The sequence below is a fragment of the Chelmon rostratus genome, chromosome 13, assembly GCF_017976325.1.
Source record: "Chelmon rostratus isolate fCheRos1 chromosome 13, fCheRos1.pri, whole genome shotgun sequence".
NCBI classification, from domain to species: Eukaryota; Metazoa; Chordata; class Actinopteri; order Chaetodontiformes; family Chaetodontidae; genus Chelmon; species Chelmon rostratus.
The window spans coordinates 12,736,780-12,760,515 of NC_055670.1; the positions used below are offsets into that span (position 1 = coordinate 12,736,780).

The 23,736-nt window shown below is 41.4% G+C and overlaps 1 protein-coding gene across 1 annotated transcript; it reads left to right on the forward strand.

Annotated features, from left to right (window-relative positions):
* Positions 1-13,427: 13,427 nt before the first annotated feature.
* chn1 (chimerin 1) lies at positions 13,428-22,953 on the forward strand. The gene is made up of 7 exons (XM_041950877.1): positions 13,428-14,049; positions 15,488-15,572; positions 18,550-18,723; positions 20,174-20,251; positions 21,027-21,164; positions 21,899-22,004; positions 22,315-22,953. Exons 1-7 carry the CDS (start codon positions 13,798-13,800, stop codon positions 22,484-22,486), a joined length of 1,005 nt encoding a protein of 334 aa, XP_041806811.1. The 5' UTR covers positions 13,428-13,797; the 3' UTR covers positions 22,487-22,953.
* The last annotated feature ends 783 nt before the right edge of the window (positions 22,954-23,736 follow it).

A 23,736-nucleotide genomic window follows, 5' to 3' on the forward strand; every position in this document is an offset into this window, starting at 1 on the left:
ATTATCCTATAAATACCTAGTGTGTCAGAACATGTGGCAGATTAAAGGGTTAGTCCACCCATGTTACAATATTGTTTTCCCACTTGTGGGATCTGGCCAAGGAAATAGTTTATCTTTACTTTATCCAGGTTTGGAGATGCATGTCTCTGTCGGAGATGCTTCCACAGAAATAGAGTAAAGGTGAATGGAAATGTGTGTGGGGCATTCACAGCATGGAAGAAATATGTTTTTTTTTAAATAATGCAGTCTCTCTTTCCAGATAAAGTGACCCAGTTGTTTCGTGTAATCGGCAGAACACGTTGTGAACAGATTTTAAGCTAAAGCTATTTATTCAGTAGCAAATGGGTCCATTGAAAAGTGTCCTGATGAAAAACAGAGTCAAGGATGAACTTTAATCTCAACTTTTCAGCTACATGGGCAAGAAGTCTTTCAAGTGTTCAGAAAAATGACTAATCCAATTGGGCAAATCTATTTGCTGAGGAAGCTCATGTGACACAATACAAAGCTCCAGAAAGGCTAAATGGACCTTTTAGTGAGATTGTTTTGTAAGCTTTGCAAATGAACTTCAATCATGTGTTCACAAAGTGGTGAACCTCGCTCCATCCTCGCTTGTGAATGACTGAGCCTTTCCAGGATGCTCCTTTCCAATCGTGATACTATCACCTGTTACCAATCAACCTGTTTACCTGTGGAATGATCCAAACAGGTGTTTTTGGAGCGTTCCACAACTTTCTCAGTTTTTTGTTGCTCCTGTCTCAACTTGTTTGAAACATGTTGCTGCATCAAATTCAGAATAAGCAGATATTTACTTTCTGTTTTATTTATTTTGTAATATCGATGGTATTTGGATTATACATATTTAACAGTAACTGTTTATTTGTGCTATTTGTGTAAATTATTTACTTACTAAGTCAGCAAATCTAGCAAATACATGTGTCATTATGATTTTTTTGACAACTGTAATGTTTTTACCATTTAATAACTATATCATAAATGGTAAAAACATTTATAGTATGTCTGTTAGCAGCTGTTCTTGTTATCCTGACACACTCTGGACTGTCCTTGTGTAAACATGCAGTTCTGGTACACGTAAGCCTTGACAGATATTGATCGCTCCATGTGGGGATTTTTTCACCCTTTTATTACATTTATGACTGTGTGCAAACAAACCTAGTGCCTTTCTATAGTGGGTCAGGTTCAAAATTGCAGTTCTCTACTATTACCTGGTCAGAGAAGCAATATTGGGGATTTAGGGCGACTTTATCCACAATCCCTTAGTCCACCTCATAAGCCGAGCCTTGTGAAGACGGCCAGCTCAGTCAGCTTGGTCCACAGCTCCTGCTGCTGGTTACATGGTGTCCTGAACAGCACACACTGCAGGGGATGTTTCAAAGAAAAGACAAACTCTGTGTCTTTATTTTTCATGCAAAGCAATTGTTGTTGTTTTTTTTGTTTTTTTTTTGTCTGCTGCATTGCTGTATTATTAATTCCACCATTAATAATCAATTTAGTTCCTGAGCTTTCTGACTGACTGGTAAATAATCACAGAGCGATCAGTGTTGGTCCGTTATGTTCATCATGGGGACAATCAAACAGAGGAGGCCCCGATGATCAAGATGAAAAATGGTTTCTACATCGATGCCCAACAAGACGATGGCTGGAGTCGATTTAAATGTCAGTTCACGAGATAAAAAATTTTTTTTCAAAAAAGGGCTTTTATTTGTGGTTTTCTGTGCAACCGTGCATGCATTGTATTCACACACAGAAACGTTAATCATGGTGTTTTTGTCCTCACTTTGTGAACTGGGCCTGCATATGGAAAGCAGACGTTACTGAGGTCACTACTGAGGTGCTCTTGAAGCATAAATAAACTTATTTGGGGATTTACGTAACAATGGCAACAGGGTGTCCATTTATCCAGCTGAAAGAGGCGTTGTACAGAGTTTTGAGGTTACAGATAGTATAGATAGATAAACTAGAAAAGACCTTTGCTTATTTTTACTGAACTTTGACACTGAGTTGTTTACGTATCCGATGGTTATAAAGGATGGTAAATGATCTCTGACGCTCGCAGAGACAGGCCTCTGGAGGAAAATGCAGCTCTCTGAAAAACAGACAACCAGCCAGAGGCAAGCGAGGCAGCGTGTCGACAATGAGCGAGATTGTCCTTGCTTTACGGCGCAGGAAGAGATTGCGTAGAATCTGACAATCTCACATCGCTTTGAAATAAGTTCAGAGCGAGGAGAATGGTTCAGGGCACTCTGTGCAGCTGAATTACCTCTGCAGCAAACTTTCCCTTTCTTCTGCCCTGAGTGTGTTATGTATTCTCACAGTGCAGGGGGTGAATGTGGTTGGATAATAGTGGTGGTGGTGGTGGGGGGGAGTTCAACCTCAGCGGTTATAAACAAAGAGCAACTCTGTTTGAAAATCTTGGCAGATTACATTCGTTAGCCCACTGCTTGTGTAATGTCTTATTCTGGATATTACGTAAAGTGACTGTCTTTTTGTGTGGATTGAAATGTCCAGACCAAACAGTGCTAACTATAACAGTGCAGCTCAAATGATTATTTCTGTTTTTCTGTATTTCTGCCTGACGAATACGTTTTTGTCTTTGATATGTTAACTAGCAGGCTGCATGGGGAGCGCTCAGACACCGGTTCACCAGATGTCCACCAGTCGCTTTCTTCTGGGTAATTTTGAGTGATTTTATATTCATGGCCTGCTGATTTGAAAACTGCCTCAAGCCAAATGCCTCAGATTGGACAGACAGAAATACATACAAATTCATTGCTAACTGCTGGTTTGCTGTTTATGCAATAATCAATGCCAATCATTTTGCCTTTGCCAGCTGCCATGACACCACAATGCTGCTATAAGAAGATATACAGATGGCTTTGGTTCCTCTGATCCAGGCAATTACAAAATGGGCTTACCTTCACATGGTCGCCCATTATTTTTATTGGTTATGAAAACATTGCGCCCTCAAATTTAATTGATGATCTTTTCCTAAACCTAACCACATAGTTTTGGTACCTGGACCTGGATGCAAACTGCAAGCATTCATGTGTTGACAAAGGTCCAGCACGATGAAGGTTTGGCTCAACTTGAATCAAAGCAAAAAGTGACCATTTCACAGCGTTAACCACAAGAAGACCAAGGTGCAGTATGTCTATTATTGGTACACTCCAACAATGATGTATGTTGTTTTGGGAGTCGTTGGCAATTGACTTGTTCAGTTGTTTAGGTATGAGGACGTGTTGTAAAATGTCCTCAAATACAGTGCCTATCATAAGTATTCACCCCCTTTGATGTTTTACCCTTTTATTGCTTTCATAAATCAATCATGGTCAATAAAATTTAGCTTTTTCAACACAAAAATTTATTGGAAAAAACTCTTTAACGTCAAAGTGAAAACAGATTTCTATAAAGTAATGTTAATAAAATAATAGTTTGCATAATTATTCACCCCCCTTAAGTCAGTATTTAGTAGATGCACCTTTGGCTGCAATCACAGCAGTGAGTCTGTGTGGATAGGTTTCAATCAATCTTGCACATCTGCCCACTGCAATTTTGCTCCATTCTTCTTTGCAAAACTGCTCAAGCTCTGTCAGGTTGCGTGGGTATCGGGCATGAACAGCCCTTTTCAAATCCAGCCACAAATTCTCTATAGGATTGAGGTCTGGGCTTTGACTCGGCCACTCCAGAACATTTACCTGGTTCTTTTTTAACCATTCCTGTGTAGCTTTTGCAGTATGTTTTGGATCATTGTCTTGCTGGAAAATAAATCTTCTCCCAAGTCGTAGTTCTCTTGCAGACTGAAAAAGATTGTCCCCTAGGATTTCAGTGTATTTTGCAGCATTCATTCTGCCCTCTATCTTTACAAGCCTTCCAGGTCCAGTTGCTGAGAAACATCCCCACAGCATGATGCTGCCACCACCATGCTTCACAGTGGGGATGGTGTGTTTTTGGTGATGTGCAGTGTTCGGTTTCCGCCAAATATGACGTTATGTCCGATGGCCAAAAAGCTCAATTTTGGTCTCATCAGACCAAAGAATCTTCTTCCACTTGACCATGGAGTCCTGCACGTGCTTTTTGGCAAACTCTAGTCGAGATCTAATATGACTTTTCTTCAATAGTGGCTTTCTCATTGCCACTCTCCCATAAAGCTTTGACCGGTGAAGAACCCGGGCAGCAGTTGCTACATGCACAGTCTCTCCCATCTCAGCAGCTGAAGCTTGTAACTCCTTCAGAGTAGTTGTAGGGGTCTTGGTGGCTTCTCTCACTAGTCTCCTACTTGCACGGTCACTCAGTTTACGAGGGCGGCCTGATCTAGGCAGATTCACACAAGTGCCATATTCCTTCCATTTCTTGATAATTGACTTCACTGAACTCCGGGGGATGTTCAGTGCCTTGGAAATTTTTTTGCAACCATCCCCTGAATTGTACTTCTCAATAACCCTTTCCCTGAGTTGCTTAGAGTGTTCTGTCTTCATGGTGTAATGTTAGCCAGGAATACTGATCAACCACTCTCTGGACCCTTCAGACACAGGTGTTTTACAACTCAATCACTTGAAACACACCCACACCACTCAGGTCATCTTCATTTCACTAATTGTGAGATTATTGGCAACAATTTGATAGACCTCTATTGAATTAGACCATTAAATAAAAAAGGGGGTGAATAATTATGCAAACAATTATTTTTATTTATATATTTTTATTTCATTAACATTACTTTATAGAAATCTGTTTTCACTTTGACATTAAAGAGTTTTTTCCAATAAATTTTTGTGTTAAGAGAGCCAAATTTTATTGACCATGATTGATTTATGAAAGCAATAAAAGGGTAAAACATCAAAGGGGGTGAATACTTATGATAGGCACTGTAAAACAGCTAAAATAAAGACAGGACGGGAAGCATGAGCAGGCAGACAATCAGGTAGGTTTTTAACCACATTATTTGGGGTTTAAACCAGAATTGAGCCAGTCCATAATGTCAATGATAGTACTTCGTAGTGCAAAAAACTGGCACATATGTGAAGGGTTAAAGTTTGAGCAGGACGCTGCTCTGTGGGCTTGGATGGACTGAGTTTGACCCTGGGGTTGATCGTCTAACTGCTTATGTTTGTTGCCCCATCCTTCAAAGGTTTATGCAATGTCAGCGTGTGACTCAAATAAGTTGGTGAGTGCAGTGTTATTGCTACTGATGGAAACAATGGCCAGAACTACAAAAATAAGATCCAGACTATGAGCTTTATTTCTGGCCATATTTTTTCTTTGATTTTCTTTGTTGTATGTGATCAGGGATTCATCATAAAAATCCTGTAATTAAATGATTTTCACAACTTTTTCATCTGAACTTTGAAAGGTGTGAACACCAGAAAGTGACAAACGATAGTAAGAATCACACATACAGGCTTCGTTTTACAGCTGATTGTGGAGGAGAAAGGTGACAGTTGTGAGCAGGAGCTGGTGTGTGAACACAGCACAATGTGCATTTCAAGACGACGAAGTATGAAACTGTTCAGCAGTCAATGGTACAGTGAAGCTGTCACATGTTTTACGATAAAAGATGATGATTTATGGCTCTTGGAAAATTTAAGATCATGAGTTTTGGGATCTTCTGATTTTGCTCTGCTGCCACAAGCAGATTTATTATTTTGACACAGATTAAATATTTCATCAGTTGTTATATATTATATATATATACATTATATTATCAGTTATTTTTATCATAACCATCATCAGGTCAAAAATGTAATTTGTCCAAAAACATCTGCACAGCTAATGACAGTCCCATCAGCCATTGTGTTAGCTGCTCTTCAGCAAATGTTAGCATGCTAACACACAAAACTAAGATGATGAACTGGTAAAACATCAGCATGTTTCATTGTGTGTACATTAGCATGCTGATGATAGCAGTAGCACAACGCAGTTTTTAGTCTCTACCAATGAACTCACTGGCTGGTTTTAACCCTCATCAGTCAGTCATTTTGAAGGAGACAGACACTGATGCAGCTGACACAGATTTTCCTCATGTGCTCCATCGACACCCCCGAGGTAAGATGATGTTTATTCTTGTAGTAGTTCATCCTCGTCTGTAAGTAGTCATTGTATGTTTAAATACATTAGTAGGATGAGGGTTAAACTAACCTCAATTGCCAATCTAACACTGTAGTCACTGTGGTGACACAGAGATGGTGCATTTAGTTCGATTCGGGCAAAACAATTATTGCATTAAACATATTAAGCATAGAGAAAAATGGAATATGCTGCAGACTTCACCACTGACACTATAATGAATGACCAACACAGCGCTGCAATATTTCAGCGCTCTTTAGGCATCAACGGGGTGTGTCATTAGTACTCCAAAGATTTTCGGCGGAATGTTGCATATTTAAGTGATGAGGGTGCAGAGTTATTTTTAACGGTGTTGCTCTGTGCTTGACTTACTCTGTCATTCCCTGCAGAAGTGTTCACGCCGCTGCTTCTAAAACTGTCAGGCATTTTCATGAGCTGAGCCCAGAATACTTCCAGAGATGATCTGAGCTGCAGGCTACCCTGCCACAGTTGTGGAGAGCTCCGCACCGACAGAGTACAGCTCTCACAACGTTGCATTACTACGTCTTATTTTGCTCTCTGACTGATGACTTTTCTCCTGGAGTAATTTACAAATGTGAGATGCATTTTCTTTTATCATGAAGAACTCACTCTGTTGCTCAGGATGTGGTGTGTTTTCAGTGTAGTGCAGTATGAAGCGCGCTAATCAAATTATTCATACATCAGCACCTCTAAAATATCTATTAACATTGCCTCCACATGGGACCAGTCAGCTAATTTCAGCTGGTGAGATAACCACCAGCGTATGAAAGAAGTCCACCGGCTCAGAAACATTGTTCTCCTGGGAACCTGGCACTTGAAACAGATGCTGTTCTTCTGCAGTGACTGAAACATAATAAGATACAATATGGTCAGCACTCCACAGGTTTGTGTCCTGTTCAGACAGAGCAGACACCGAGCAGATTACTGATCAGAAAGTCAGGACCTGCTGCCAGAATGTGACTCTGGGCCACCTGTCCAAATCAGGCTGCAAGCACCTGCACATTTTCCACTGAAAAATACATCTTTGCATGTATTTTATGTACTGTGGCAAGCACAGAACTGGGCTCCCCTGCTGTTTGATTCTGTGAACACAGCTGAGTGTTCACATGGGTGGGAAATCATTACCTAATGGTTATGGTAAATGGTAACTGGAAGGCGTTTAGGCTGCACTTTTCTATCTTAACGGAGAAGCTGCTTTAAAATTTTTCCTCCCATTCACTCATTCACATTCGCTCCCACAAGGGAATTAGTGAAGCTGATCCCTGATGTTGGCCTCACAGTCATCGTTCTGATTCATGATGAGGTTGAGGTCAGGGTTCTCAGTCAAGTTCTTCCCCCCAACCAGACCTGGAAAACCTCTTTATGGATCCTGCGTTCTGTATGGAAGCATAATCATCAATACAGGAAGGAGCCTTTCCCAAACTGTGGCTGCAAAGTAGACAAATATCATTTTATTCAGCAGCATTTCCCTTAGTTGGAACTAAGCCTTTACCAGTGGTTTCCAAATGTTTTTGTCATGTATTTAGCATAACTATGATAACACAACTAATAAAAGAGGATCCAAGTTGAATTTCAGCAAACTCTCTGTACATAAATCATATTCACTCCATACTTTTCTCCCAGTCATCCACAGCCCTCCTGCAGTGGCTCGACGCCCCCCGAGTGGGGCCTGTCCCCCAGTTTGAGAACCACCGGCCTGTACCATGAAAACAAGGCTAATGCTTTATTTAATGGGTCGTTATTTCCTTATGATGTCCTAATGATTTCTTGGTCGTTTCCTGGAAGGAGGATGTAATTTGGGTCTCTGACTGTTTGACAAATAGAGACAAAGAGACTGTTTTTGGTTGCGTTGAGTTTAAAAACAGTTGATGATTTCCGGAAGAATCTCTTTTAAGAACTGCTCCATTTGAACCCAAGTAATTACCTGGTCTCTAGTTTAACTGTGTGAAATACATAGTGGCAGATGAAAATGGAAATGATTGAGAAATTATGAGGACTTGACAGAGATGGAAAATAAAACGTTACTCAAAAAAAAAAAAAGAAAAAGAAAAAGAAAGAGCACAAAATGTATGTGGACCTGAACTGATTGTGTAAGAGCTGATCATGAAACCTCGCTGTCCGTCAGGAAGCTGCAGGGACCTCTTATTCTCTCTGGGGATGCGGAGGAGTAAGGTACAGTTACATAAGAGTGGGAAAAAAAAAAAACATTGCTGATATAAGCCGCTCTATCCATCCATGATTAAGAGGCCAGCGTGTGATGATCTGCACTCAGAGAATCCCCGCTGGATTTATAAAGTTGCCTTTGCAGCCTTATTTGCAGATATCTTGATTTATTTATTTTTTAAACAGTGAATAACATGTCAAACTTTCATGTTTTTTAGTGATTGTTTCATTGATATTGGTGTTTATTGGCAATATTTAAGGATGGCAGAAGCCCAGTAACACTTGGCCTTGTTAGTTTTTTAGGATTCCCCACAAATGTTATGTTTAAAGGTGAAATATGTAAGATACGACAAGAATTACAGTTAAAAACATTCAAAGAATTAGTGAACAGAATGTGAAGAAGTAACAGTTCTGACATTATGTCAATTTATTGTGTTGTCTACTGAAGTTAGCATGCAAACCAGCTAGCCCCAGCCCATCTCGCTATACCACTTTATACCTCAAGATGCAATTGTCTGATAGTGTATACCCTCTGAATTCGAGTTTTTCTCTTTTACCAAACTAAGACAAGCTTAGTTGCCAAGTTAACTCATTGTAAAACACATTTCAAATTTAAAATAAAACTCAGCAAACTTGACCAAAAGTCAGTGCTGACTTTTAAAAACTCTTTAAGGTCTTTAAGTTACTATACCTAGATAACACTATGTACTAACCCATGACCTTTTCCTTAACCTAACCAAGTAGTCTTGTTGCCTTAACCTAACCAACTAGTTTTGGTGGCTAAACCAAAACAAACTGTGACTGTTTCGTGTTAATGACACGAGGATGAAGGTCTTGTACGATGACGATTCGCCTTGTGACAGCCATCAACAGGTTTGTCTCTGGTGCTGTCCAGTAGTGATATGCAGCTTTTCAGTCATTGAGGTGCGAGGATGTTAATCACACAGGCATGAACTTGAGATAGATTCACTCTTTAAAAGAAACACAACTTCCCCAAAATGCTGAACTATTCCTTTAAGAATTAAAAGCTTTGCTGTCTGAAAAGCAAACAAAACCAACTTTTTTATATGCCACAGCATTCCTTTGCCTTTCTGTTAAAACACCCAAAGACTGACTAAATATTTGAGGCATTAACTAGATCATCCTATCCTGTTATCATCACCCTGTTGCCAAAATAGCCGACGCACAATGAGTCATTCATCAAGCTCTGAACGCTGGTATTCAAAGTGATGCTGGGGAAACTGCTCTCTGCAGAACCACACAGAGATAAAGGACTACTCAAGCCTTTTAATTATTCTCCACGACCATTTGTCATTCCATATAATACAGTCGTTCTTTATAAAAGCAGGTGACTCCAAAGCAGATGGCTTTGCGCTAACCAAATGATTTCTCAAGGCAGGATTAATGGCAGCATTTGTACATGACTGGCTGTAGATGTGAGTTAGTCTTGGTTGTGGGACCTCTGCTAATTCATAATAAAGTCTATAAAGTGACACCTATGTTTAAGACTTCTATCTTCAGGATGTTTGGGGATTCTGTATGAAGAGAGAAATACTCGTTTTAAAGGTTTTCTATCAAGGTTGTGTTGTTCATTGTGAGCATGAGGCGTGACAGCAGTGAAGTGATGACTGATTTGCTTCCACGTCACTGAAGCACTGACTCACTGTTATGTTCGCCATTGTGTATCTGACATTTTCAGACTCTGCTGTTGCTGTTATGCAATGCACGCATCTATCAGCACTGGTTCAGTGAGCAAAGATTTCTCTATTTAAACTGATTCTTGGCACAGGTTTAACCAGTGCAACATATTCATATATACACAGACTAGGATAAATCCACAGTTTAAAATGCAGCGGTGAATATAACCTCACCCTACATTGTGCCTATGCATTGTAAAGAGGGTGTCCGACGGATGTTCTGACCTTGCTGTGTGAATAGCAGACCGTGATAGCGGCCTGCCATACATCACTGTCAGAGCACAGACTGTTCCAGCCACATCCAAGTAATCTATTTGTCTCGGTAAAATATGGTGTAATTTGTTCCAGGTTTCTTGCAAGCCCAGCAGAAAATGCAACGATTTGAGCTGCGACTTATGCATATGTGGTATTTTCTCAGCAGTGGTGGCTGAAAGCATGCAGCCTCTCTGTGTCTGTCATCCACATCATCCTCTCCTGTTGTCCTCTGTCCTCTTCCTGCTCCAAAAATGAATGATTGTATAATGAATGTGTTAATACTTCAGTGGGCAACGCAGTCGCCAGAATAAATGTTGACATTGTACGTTCCTACAAATTCATTTAATTTGATTATCTTCAAACTTTACTTTTCATGTTGTGATAGTGCGGTTTAGGTCTGGTTAGATTTAGGCACAAAAACCACCTGGTTAGAATAATATCATGGTTTGGCTTAAAATACTTGGTTTTGTTGGCACAAACACAGTTAGAAAATGTTCTCCTAATTAGAAAACTCAAACACATGTCACTTTGATGGCTACTATAGAAATGCTGATATGATACATATGAAAAGTACAAACTTAAAGCACCCGTGGTTTGCAGAAATGTACCAACATTTTATGTTGTCGACTGGGCCGCAGTCTAAGTGGCTTGAAAATATCAAACTCACCCCAGTCGCAGTGTGATGACCTACAATGCATGACAAGATTCAAATTCATTACAGTCATTTCACAAGTTTAATGGCGTGTAGTTCTACTGAAAGCTTTCAGTGTGCAGGCACCCTGGTTCTGACATCCGTCCTCTATATTCTTGGACTCCATTATAACACTCTGGCTCTCACTCCCGTCATCATGCTGTAGTTTCCGGTTATATAACATTATGTAACTTCATGATTTGCAGCTTTACTCAAGGATGAGGTTCAGCAGACTCATACCAATTCAAAGCCTTTCAGTGTTTGCTTTGCTAAAACTGCATGTCTTTATTCAGCCATTTGATTTGCATGTGAATTATGAAGTTTAGATTCATCTTATGTAAACTGTTTTCTATCACAAACAAAGGGTGTTATGTGAGAGAGTCAGACAGACATCATAGCCACGAGAGTTCACCATCAGATCATGAGAGCAAATGCCGCTGTCCTCGTTATGGGTGTTTATGCCAGTGCTGGGTCAGCAGTGCATTAGAGGAACATTTCCTTATGTAACAACCTTCCTGGCCTGCAGAAATCGTCAGCATGTCTTCAAGAAGCTTAATGGCCTATAAGATAGAGTGGGAGGGGGTGAGGAAATGAAGTTGAAACAAAGAAGGAGAAAGTTTTGTGCTGGTTTCTGGGTCAAATCACAATCAAATGGTTAAATCGCAATAAAGGATCATTGTTTAAATCTCAGCTGTGGCTGGACACTAACATTCAGACAGGCTCACATATCCAGGCTTAGACACGGATGGACATCATAGAGATGTAAAGACGCTGTACTGTATGCAGCCATCCTCAAGAGTGCCATCTCTGGACAGGTTTTGGAGACAAGCAAATCAATCAGTGTCAATTAGAGCTGCGTTCAAAGTAAACCACATCCTGGGAGTCAGATGCTGCACTTAACAGCAGGCAACGCAATTACGCTGCAAAACCCTCTAAAGTGCTCAGGGTCTGAGAGGATGAACCGACGCATATAAAAGGCTCTCACTGCCTTTTATCTATCCCACTCTCAGGTACCCTCCTGAGCAGAGACTGTTTGCTGAGCACGAGAGAGGAGAGCTGCACTGGAAGCCCTCTGTGTCACGGCTTTCATGTTGTGATCCGCGCCCAGCCAGACACCACAGTTTGGGATGCCATTCTACATAAGTACACCAATCTTCAAAGCCCCTTTTTCTGCTCCCCTCCGCTGTTCATGCTCTCATTCTGATACCTCTCTGCTGAGGTGGGGGCAGCGAGAGCTTTAGCTGCCCTGATTGATTTCTAAAGGAGAGTCTGTACAGTCACTTCCTCTCCAGAGCGTTGCACTGTCTGACTTTTAGACTCTGAGACGTGGGAGCGTAATCACATTTGACTTGCAGCGTGAATTACAGGAGCAGGTCGGAGATCCTTCCCTTCTCCCACATCGCTATCACGATGCTATATTTGATACTTCATTTGCATACACACAACACAACGCTTGCATCAGTGTAAACCTCAAGGAAATGAATGTTCAGACAAAGGCTGCAGAGGAAGAAAAGGCTCCCAGCTTCCAGACATATGCTGAATTCTTTATCGTATATTTTATCATAATGTAAGACGATGTAACAGTGAATATTGATTTATGATGCAAATCATATTTTATACAATTCAAAACATAATTTATGATTCATTCAGGGTGATGTTTACGTTGTTTATCCGTTGTTTGCATGTGTCATAACCAAACGTAATTCAGTGTGCTAAAGAGACATGAAATTCAGCATGAAAAGATATTAAAAACACAAAATAGATGAGTCCTCTCAAGCAGAGCACTGACATGTGATTTTAATCTGTTTTGCTGCATAAATATGTCAAAGTGGAAATTTCAAATCTGTTTCACACCTCGTGGATGGATTGATAGATTGTTCTAAACAATGAAAACTGAATTATTTCTTAGGAGCTGCTTTAGATTTCTGTTTAATCTTTTTTCATTTATATTTAGGTTTTGTTTTGCTCGTTTTTGGTAAAAAGCTAAGTGTTGGAAATTATATTTCTGGTATTTGTTTAAAAGCTAGAGCATCTCTTTGTATTAAAATGCACATTAATATTGATGATCTCATATTTTGCGTGCATGCTTTGTGCTTTTGTGCTTTTGCTTTTTGAGGTCCCAGTCATGACCGGTTTCTGTGGCAACATGATTTTGAAAATAGCTCCTCTCCAACAGCCCACTGCTGTCGCAAGTTCTGCAGGCAGCAGCCCACTCTTGATGCATGACTCATTCATTGCTCATTATCATCCCACTCTCATTTCGTCCTACCCAGGCTCCCCTGCTTGGATATCTGATGGAGATGGTTGTGTGGGGGCGGGGTGGTGGCTACTATAAAGCCGGCGTATCCATGCTGTGATTGGCTGGTGGAATCCATTTAATCTGCTGTGTCTACTACAGGGTCCGCCCCTGTACTCCTCCCCCTCGCTCTGCCCGCCCAAACGGCATCCATACACAACAGTGTGCTGTCTCTGTTCCAGGGAGAATATCAGCTCTGCACAGGGAGGAGAGGATTAGCACAACCACTCAGCTCATCTGCATACACGTTCCCAGAGAACCACATGAGCACCCAGGGCTGCACCTCTTTTGTATAAAACCTGGCACTCCTATCACAGAGGCTCCACTTGATCTACTGTCACTGCTGAGAGAGGATTTAATAAGGACCACAGTGTTTTTTTCTTTTGGACTCTATTCATGATATGAAGACTTTTTTATATATGTTTCAAATTTGCAGTTTCTTTTCTGTGATGTCTCTATTTAATTGCGACAATGCAAGTAATATCATTTGATATAGACTTGCTCTGAGCATCAAACAGCTTTCCCTTCATTTTTTTGGGACTTTTTCCACTGGGTTTGTTCCTCCATCCGGTTGGGGAGACCGCAGCACCAGAATGCCATCTAGAGAGTCTTACGAGGTTCGCAAGGAAGAGAAGTCCCTGGTGCAAAAGGCCAAGCGAGAGGCCAATCAGGAGGATATGCTGGCGGCGGCTCTGGGGATGAGGATGGGGCCACAGAAACCTCCAGCCACTTTCTGGCAGCCACTTAAACTATTCGCCTATTCACAGCTCACCTCACTGGTCCGCAGAGCCACACTGAAGGAGAGCGACCGGACGCCCAAATCTGAGAAGGTCCACAACTTCAAGGTGAGGCCTGAGACAACTTACAGAACTCTTGTTAGCTGTTTGGCATCCAGAATGTTGCTTTTATGTCATTACGTGTGGCCAGAGGGCTGCTTCTCATGCTTCTCTTGTGAGAGATGGGAGGAGAAGGAGGAGGAGGAGGGGGGAGGCAAACAGAGCTGTTTTTGGTCTGTCCAGTGAGCCTTTATCAAAAGAAAATCTGTTGGGTGGTCTGTGGAGCACTGCTGTTAGTTTGAGCACCAGATGGAGAGATTAGGCCGATGGAGAGGGGAAACAGTGGAGGAGTGTATCCCTGTTTGGCTCGGGCTCACTCTGCTAGCTTGGCTGGTTAATGGGACGGAGAGCAGCAGGTGAAATATTACCTTCAAGGCTTTCAAACTGCTGACGCTTACCAAACTCTTCCTGTGGCTTCCTTCGCTTGTATCGCTGAATGTTGGGTTTCAGCATTTTAACAGTGTTTAACAGTTCCTGTGTTGAAAGGATAAGGTTTCATTTGACTAAATTCATAACAACGTGTAGTGTATAAATGTACAAAACAAAAATCACACCTGGGCGCTAAAATTAGTCTTTCAATTTGAAACTTTGCAAATAAATTATTTTGACAAGTAAACACAACATCAATCAAGTTAAACTACAAACTTCAAACAGCCTCACACACTAATTACTCCACGTAAACACATTCATTGCCTGCATTTAGATGTTTTCCTTGCCTATGAACAGGCGTGATACAGTATGAATAATTATATGATCCTATGGTGAATCAGTAGCAGCACAAATTGATTAGATTCATGTTAAATTGCAACCATCAGATCCTATAAACATGAAGAGGTGAATGAAGAAATGACATCGCTCCAGGTGATTGCGATAATGATGGCTGACTGTCAAAGAACTTCTTCTTCTTCTCAGTATTTTTTAACACCACGATCGCCTGCCTACCAGAAACTAGCAGTTCTTTACAAAATCAGCATGCCTATTGTATCTGCTGCTTACTGCAAGCAGAGAAACAGGCAGAGTTGTGGCTTGCTACGGCTCCCAGAGGCCTCCCTGATTGGCTGGGCTGTTGTTACCTGGTGCAGCGTGGGGGCTCCCTTCTCCTGCACGAGCAAGGTGGCCTTCTCTGTTTCCATAGCAAATTTCCCTGACAACTTGCACCTTAGCTGCGGTGAAGTGTCAAACCCTGCTGTGCCATGATGGTAAAGCCCAGCCTGCTCCAAGTCACCAACCTCAATATTGTCAGTTTGAGGGTGTGTTTGAACAACAGTCCTCCTCCACCCACTGATAATCCTCCTCCTCTGCCTCATTCAAGATGGCAGCACCTACAGGTCTCCAGGACAGCTAAAAAAGGAGATGGGGGCGTCTATGGAGTAAATGGCTGCAACCCCCTGCCGTTCTGATTGCACTTCATCACTAATATCTGTCACTGTCTTCCTCTCTGTTGTAGGTCCATACCTTTCGGGGGCCTCACTGGTGTGAACACTGTGCCAGCTTCATGTGGGGACTGATGGCTCAGGGGGTCAAGTGTGCAGGTACATCCTGTTCTCAAGCTAACACAGTCTTACATAAACTGCTCCATCACTTCACAGCATCCTCTCGTTGCGCTCATGGTGCTCAAAGTGAGCATTAGTCTATGTGGGTTACTTGGTTTTTAGTGCATCTGGAGCTGGATTATTGTGTTATAATCTAAAATCCCAACAGTAGTTTATGGATTAGGGGTTGTATAATAGAATGACATCAGGACTCCATGGCTATGATGTAACAGATACTTAGATACACTGACCCACTTTTTATGTGAATGGATGAATCAGTTCAAACAAGCAGAAGAAAGAGTTTCAGCAAATGACTGATGACAGATTTTCATAAAAAGTCTTAAGGTATTTATTTTCTTTATTCTCTTTGGAAATAAGGACTAGATTTTTTTTCAACTCGGGGTTTGGTTGTTCCTCACGTCTTGTTGACGTCATTACAAGAACAAAGGCTATCTGTGTTTCCACTTGCATGATTTTAATGGATAAACATCATCCACATTATGACCCAGTGAATAGGCAACAGTAGGCTCACCACAGCAGCTGACAAACATCATGTCTAAAGCTTGTTTTTTTGTATTTTTCTAATGATGTGTGAGCATATTTCTTTTAAACATTCACCTACGATCTTTAATCATTGTCAGTCCTTTATTCCTATACTTTGTCTGGGACATTCACACATTCAGACCTGATACTGGGAGGTAAATGGCTCTATTATATTTGCCCCTTTGCTTGTCAAATACACACTAACCAAGATTTCTGTTTCACTGCAGCTGTTGTTAGGTTCATTTCACATCCCAGAATAGTGTTATAATATAGTCTGAAGTGTGTCTTTGATGTTTTATTGATGAAACAAAGTATGCCACACAAATCTGTGGGAGCTCGGACATTAATTATTAACGTCTTGATTTTGAAAGCAGACAACAATCTAAAGAAAGGCACATATGTTGGGAGCCAATCTTTATCGACTCTTACGTCGCCATTCCTTCAAACTCGACCACAGCTACCAGAATCTGGGGCAGCAAAGTCTCACATGATGCTCAAATTTGCATACCAAAAAAAATGCTCTCCCACCCCCTTTTTCTTTTTGTATGTGTGAACTGTTTTTGGCTGAGTGCCAGGGAGCCAGCCTCTGCTTGTGCTTGTTGTGCCACATTTCCTCATCAGTGTACGCCCCCCAGCCTCATCCCATCATGCCCGTGAAGGAAAACAAAGCTGGCATGTCTCTTTAATGAGCAGCAGAGCTCGGAGCGTGGGGAAGGAGCTCTGTTTCCACACACATTAAAATTCAGCGGCTTCAACCAAAGAGCTAGGTCAAGCGGCTCAACCCCTGTTTAAGTTAAATGCTTGGTAGGACAGCCAGACCATCTAACAAATACAAGTAGTGTTTTTTGTTTTCAGTTTCAGTCAGAAAGGGACCGGTTTTAACTGGTAACTGTGCTGGTAGATAGACACGGTGATAATGTGCTGATTCGAAATTAGCAACCAGCCACCATTAAACCTCTTCTCAGAGCCCTTTAGCCAAAACTGAGCTGCAGTCTCCTCCCCATAGCAACAGAGACAGAGCTGACGGTGCAGTAAAGCAGCACCCCCATCTCCTGGTGTCTCTCAGGCCCCTGTCTCACCCTCACCCGCCCCACCTGGGACCCAGGGCCATCAGTGTGCTCACATGGACAACAGGAGCTCTTGCAGACTTGTGTCTGATGACAGGCCCTCCTCTATTATACTGCCTGTCTCATATCCTTAAGAGAATCATCTCTTAAGGTAATTACATTTCTGCATCAATGCATATAAATGCAGGCTCCGTGAATTTCTCCAGGGACCCATATTAATCTAAATATTGTCTGAGGTCCTCCAGAAGCATAGATTCTTGGCTCTCAGAGGTATTTTTTATTTAAAATTACAGAGTAACAATTGTTTTGAGTGATCAAAATGTTCTATTTTATGTTTTTGGAATCAAAAAGCACACAGCATTACTCAAAAAAAAAAAATCCCTTTCAGAACTTGGAGACGGCTCAAAAGATCTAAGAGCTTGAAGAGCTGCCCCATTTTAGTCTGGGAAACTAGGTCTAATGTAGCCCGCAGCGCCTCAATTGCTGCTTCCACAGCCATTGTGTGTGAGCTCGGATTTGGAAAAGAATAGAGCACGCAGCAGCGCTGACTATCCCTCCTCCAGGCCACAGCGTTTTCAGTGTTCCTCTAATTCCCTCCATGCGTCTCTGTTACAAAGCAGCGCTGCAGTCTCTCTCTGCGTCTGCTCTCCACGGGCTCCTCTGTTCCCGACAAGGTGAATCCTGCCCTGAAACAGCTGTGCCTCAGGCCCCGTCCGCTGTGACGGAAGACCGAACGCAGTGTGGGATACTTACACTGACATCATGACTAATATGCTATTTGAACACCCAGTGAGGCTGCATGTGAATGTATCATACAGGAGAAAAAAAACACACATCAAAAAGAGAATTTCCCTGCAGTTAATAATGACCAAATGCATTTCCCCTGCACTTAGGACTGCTTTCACACAAACTGAAAAAAAAAACTCTCATATACTTCATAGAATAATGAGTGTTGTTGTGGTTTCTCTTTGTTTTATTTGGCTGTTTTTAATGGTCCTCCAGAGGTGACTTTGGATCTATGCAGTGCTCAAGGTGACTCCAAAGCCATGTGTGGTAGAGAGAGAGGAGCTCTCCAGTGGTCTTGTGACATTTTAGGGGTCAAATATTGATCAAGGGAATTAACACTCCCCTGCAAGCCAAAGCACATACATGAAACCAGCCAACCAAATCAAAATTAACCTAATGTTGATTTTGAATTTACATAATAATCCTCAGCTCACAATTACTAAAATACAAAAAATAATTAAGCCCTTGTATTCTGGTTGAGAAATTTTAAATGTACAGTACGCCATCCGCCTATTATGACTTTTTGAAGCTGCAGATAGTCATGAAGTAAACCTGCTGTGCCTCTCTCCGCCTCTCTGTAGATTGTGGTTTGAACGTCCACAAGCAATGTTCATCTCTGGTGCCCAACGACTGCAAGCCAGACCTGAGACAGATCCGTAAGATCTTCAGCTGTGACCTCACGACCCTGGTGAACGCTTACAACACAGCGCGGCCCATGGTGGTGGACATGTGCATACGAGAGATCGAGTCAAGAGGTTTGTTTAGGATGTGTGTTTCATATGTAAAGCTCAGTCTGAGGTGATTTACCCCCGAGATGTAAACGTGGAGAATGCAGTTTAGTTTATTCAGTTAATCTCGAGGCCTAAAAGCAACACAACTACACTCTCATTTGAGAGGATGTGGCCATTGAAGGATTTTATCTGCAAACTGAAGAGGAAGAATAACAGCCAGAATAAATTCAATCCAAAACCTAACTGTGACCTTTTATCATGATTGAATACTTAATTAAATGAAATTTAAATGCAGCTGAATATATAGCACTGAAATATCAATCTATCTAGAATTTTTAAAATTTTCAGAAAATTTGTTTTTTATCCAGTGAGCCTTTATTTGTTGAATTTAACTAATCCAAGTTGAGGAACTTGTTTTTTTTTTTTTTATCTGACTTAGATTTTAGATCTGAAAATAACTGAATGAATCTGAGCCACTTGAATAGTGGACACTTAAAAATCTTCTATCTGTGAAACCTATAAAAATAATGATTAGTATCAAGTTTAAATGACTCTCTGGAAATGTCATTAAGGGGAATCCAACACACATTCAGACAGCTGGCTTCCAAAGTAAGTTTTTCAAAGCTATGAATATTAAGCAGTATTTAGATTTCAAGATTAAATATTTAGTAGTGATTCAATTTCATGGAAATACAAACACTTAGCGCCTTTCTTGCTTCTATAAAGACATTTAGTGATTATTCACAGACAATCAATCCGGCTCACATCAGGAAACACTAAAGTTATTCTGAAATGATTTAGAAGCATCATTTGCAAAATGTAATCTTTTAAAATTTAATCTCTTGAACACAATTAATTTGAGCATTTTCAGCTGGCATTGTGCAGAAGTGATTCTTTCAAAATGACGCCTTTAAAACGAAGTTTATGGAGCCTGTTTGCTGTATTTATGACGCTTGTTGTGGAACAGCTTTCGTCTAATTTTGAAGCAAGCGATCTACGGCACATTCTCCTCCGTCTGAGGTGTTAAAAGTCTGATTACGTTACTAACTGAGTTAATGTTTTGGGGGCGGGGGATGACTGAGGGGAGCGATGGCTGTGCTGGTGACTATAAACGTGTAATGAGGAATACATTACTCTGTTTCCTGCTGCCTTACTTGATTGCATTTCAGTTAAATCATTCAGCTATGTAGGAAACTCATTGCTCCCTCATTGTCTGCCCTCTAATATATGTCTGAAGCTAAGTTTGATTTATGTCTTTATTATTTTGCCCAGTGATGCAGAAAACTATTTGCATCTGCCCATGTTGTTCCATTGTGTGACATTGTGGACATTTTATCCTTAATTTCTTATGCATATTTAAGAGTGCTTAATGGCATTTCCCAAATTACCCACGGCGATACATGCAGGTGAATTTTTCTACATTACTCGTGACAGCTCTGATGATGTCTGAAAGGTTGTTTATTTGTTCCTCAAGGACTGAAGTCTGAGGGCCTCTACAGAATATCTGGATTCAGTGATTCGGTGGAAGAAGTCAAGATGGCGTTTGACAAAGGTATGCCTTCCTTTGGTTCTGCATGTGGTAACCACGTTTTATAGATTTCTGCCAGCTCACAACGCGACGACTGACATTGCGTGCTTACATATGTTTACATAAGACACCCAGAACATTTCAGATTAATGAGAAAGTGACACATTTGTGAAGGATTACTGTCCATCTGGGAGCCTAGATCTTATCCTGACATGTCCCTCTCATGCAGGGTTTCACAGTGTGGACAGACGGGGGGGGGGGGGGCCTCAAGGGATACAAACCATGGCTGTGCTCTCACTGCCTCGAACGTAGTTGTAACAAAGCAAAAAACCTCTTCCGCTGTGTTGGGATTCCGTAATAGACTTAGTGAGAATGAGCCTGTCTTGGCCCAGTGCAGTGTGAATTTTAACTGTAAGAAAAACCCTGCAGCAGTGGGCTAAACTCTTAGCTGGATCCGCATGTGGGAGATCATCCATGACAGAGTGTCATTCCAGCTCACAGCACTGTGATGTTCAGTCTGCCTGCACAAGTAGGCCACGGCCTCTCTGGAAAGCATGCATAACTGAGGGAAAGTCAGAATAAAACAGGCCAGGCGGATGATAGCAGCCACTTTGCAAAATACAGAGCGAGAGAAGATTTTTTTCTCCCCCCTGCCCTACCCACCCACCCACGCACCACACACATACAATCTCTTCATTCCTCGGTTCACACAGTGACGTGAAAGTGCTGATGTCAGCCAGTTTTACAGTGTGAAAACCTCTCCTTCTCTTTTTCTTGTCTCCATCACACATCCTCACAGATGGCGAGAAGACAGACATCTCAGGGAAAGCCTATGAAGACATCAATATCATCACTGGTGCACTGAAACTGTACCTAAGGGACTTGCCTGTTCCCGTCATCTCATACGACACTTACCCAAGGTTCATCGAGGCTGCAAGTGAGTCACAACTAGACAAATTAGTTACACGCACACCTGTTTCGGCTGTATTCTGCTGCGGTTAACGCCCACTTTTTAAGCTTTATGTGGTCATTTCGGTTCATGTGGAAAATGCTTTGCTGGGTGCACATGACAGAAAGAAAGTCAGCTGTAGTAAACTGGCCTAAAGAGGATAGACAAAATAACAAACACCAACAAGGTTGTAGAATTGGGCTCTATTCTACAACCTCCAACAAATACTAATGTTGGACTTCTGTCCAGACTCATATATAAACATATTGTATATGTATTCTGGAGGCTGTGGTTTGTGGTTTGTGTCTTTCTACTTTATAAAGTTGCTGCCAGTGTTTTCTGTGAAACATTGTATAGCTGGATGTAAAAAATAAGCTACTGATTTTTCTGGGGTAATTTTTACGATGCTGTATTTTTTTTATCTCCTCCACTGTTTTTATGTAACCTGGACTAGTCGAATGAGCCTTTCCTGTACATAGTCATTGGCTGTTATTTAACATGTGCCCCTAATTTGCAAAACACAATCATACAGGCAAGAACACATTTACAAAGCTCATTTGCATTACTCATCTCAAGCTGCTCAGACCTTCTGATGGAAACTAATGGCTTTTATTACCCCGCATGGAAACGACTAAACCGACCCCTGCTTGCACCCTCTGAGGTCAGAGAGTGCTCTCTGGCCACTCTTTTTTACAGCAACTCTCCTTTCTGTTTCTGCTCAGAGCTCACAGACCCAGACAAGAAGCTGGAGGCTTTCCGCGAGGCTCTAGCTCTGCTGCCGCCATCGCACACTGAAACTCTGAAGTACCTCATGGCGCACTTGAAAAGGTGAGCAATCCAGCTGAACTGCCTAACAGCTAAATTATTTAGAAGGAGGGTTTTCAGAAAAGGGAGATTATTATGTGTTTTGTCTGTTTTAGGCAGGGAGAGTAGTCTAAATGTTTTGAGCGTTGCATACTTTAAGTTATTGAGGGCTAAATGAACCGTGCAGGGTTATATTACTTTGAGATTTTGTGTTCAAAAACATATTAGTGTCACTGCAGAGGGTCTTTGCTTTTTGAAAACATGCACCTCATGCGACTGCTAAAATGTTCATTATCAGAATCAGCCTGTTTCTAACTTTAACACATATTTACAGGGTGACACAGAATGAGAAATTCAACCTGATGAACGCAGAGAACCTCGCCATCGTCTTTGGACCCACCCTCATGCGCGCGCCAAACCTGGACGCCATAACAGCACTCAATGACATCCGCTACCAGAGGCAGGTGGTGGAGGTGCTCATTAAGAATGAGGGTGTGCTCTTCTAAACGCAGATCAGGACTTTTATAGAACAGCTCGCTAATCATTCTTTTGTGTAAAGACTTTGAATGACTGTTTGTATTACATCGATTGATACGTTTTTTAAAATGCCCTGCGTATGGACGAGTACTGACCTAACGTCTGTCTTCCCCTGTTTTGGGTGTGAATGATGAACTTAATGTCTCCCCATTTTTGTCGGGGGATTTTCAGAAGCTGACAGACCAGCATGCATGGTGCGAGGTCTTTGTTGCTTTGTAGACGTAACCCAGCATGTGTTGAGATCGTGTAGCGCTGTGATTTTTGCTTTTGTCTGTTCTGTGGTAGTTATAGTCCACATTCCCGGCTGCCTGCTGCGCAGTGTTTTCTGTGAAACATTGTATAGCTGGATGTAAAAAATAAGCTACTGATTTTTCTGGGGTAATTTTTACGATGCTGTATTTTTTTTTATCTCCTCCACTGTTTTTATGTAACCTGGACTAGTCGAATGAGCCTTTCCTGTTCATGTATACACACTGGTGCATCTGCCTGACCTTAACATTTTTATTGTGTTATAAACCATTATTTGTTGTGAATTTATTTTTTTTGTTGTAATGTTTTTGTACACAACTTCTGCATGATCAGTTTAATTTATTAAACCTTACTCTGAGAAATTAAGTGCTTAATGGGTCATCTCAGTTGCCATAATAAAAATCTACATCAAATTGTGTGTTAAACCTGCATTAATATTTTTCTGGCCACCTGAGAGCAGCATTAGCAAGTTACTGCTTATTTACAGATTCAGGCGATACGGAAGAACATTATCATTCATTTGGAAACATGTCTCTGGTCTCCTGATGATTGAAAGTCCAATCGTCACTCTCTTTTAGCTCTGTTTTTGGTCTCCACCAACTCCTGAGGGAAATATCTGGGTCTTTAGCTGCTGAATGCTCCACTATGTTCAGCAGCAAGTCGCTAACTGTGTCTGTCAGCCATTTCGCGTGGGGGAGGTTGTGGTTACATCAGAGCATTTTTCCAGGACACAGCTTCCTGCTGCATCTGGAAACAACACCATGAGATCGGTGACAGTGAACTGAAAGATGCTGAAAAATCTCTGTAGAGCTGATAGGAACCGTCCATCCGCAGAGCAGGGTGATAACTATCTGTGTGCTCATCACTGCGAGCAACCCCTTCACATGTCAAATAGTCATTTAATCCATTGTTAATGAAAAAAATATTCAGTAAAATTTATTTTTGTGTGCCTAAAAGATTAAGGCTGGCA

Bases quoted from the DNA above. Each gene is read 5' to 3' on its own strand.
- chn1 (XM_041950877.1), top strand. From the start codon at position 13,798: ATGCCATCTAGAGAGTCTTACGAGGTTCGCAAGGAAGAGAAGTCCCTG. The intron at 14,050-15,487 runs GTGAGGCCTGAG...TCTCTGTTGTAG, and splicing joins AGAAGGTCCACAACTTCAAG to GTCCATACCTTTCGGGGGCC. The intron at 18,724-20,173 runs GTTTGTTTAGGA...TTGTTCCTCAAG, and splicing joins ACGAGAGATCGAGTCAAGAG to GACTGAAGTCTGAGGGCCTC.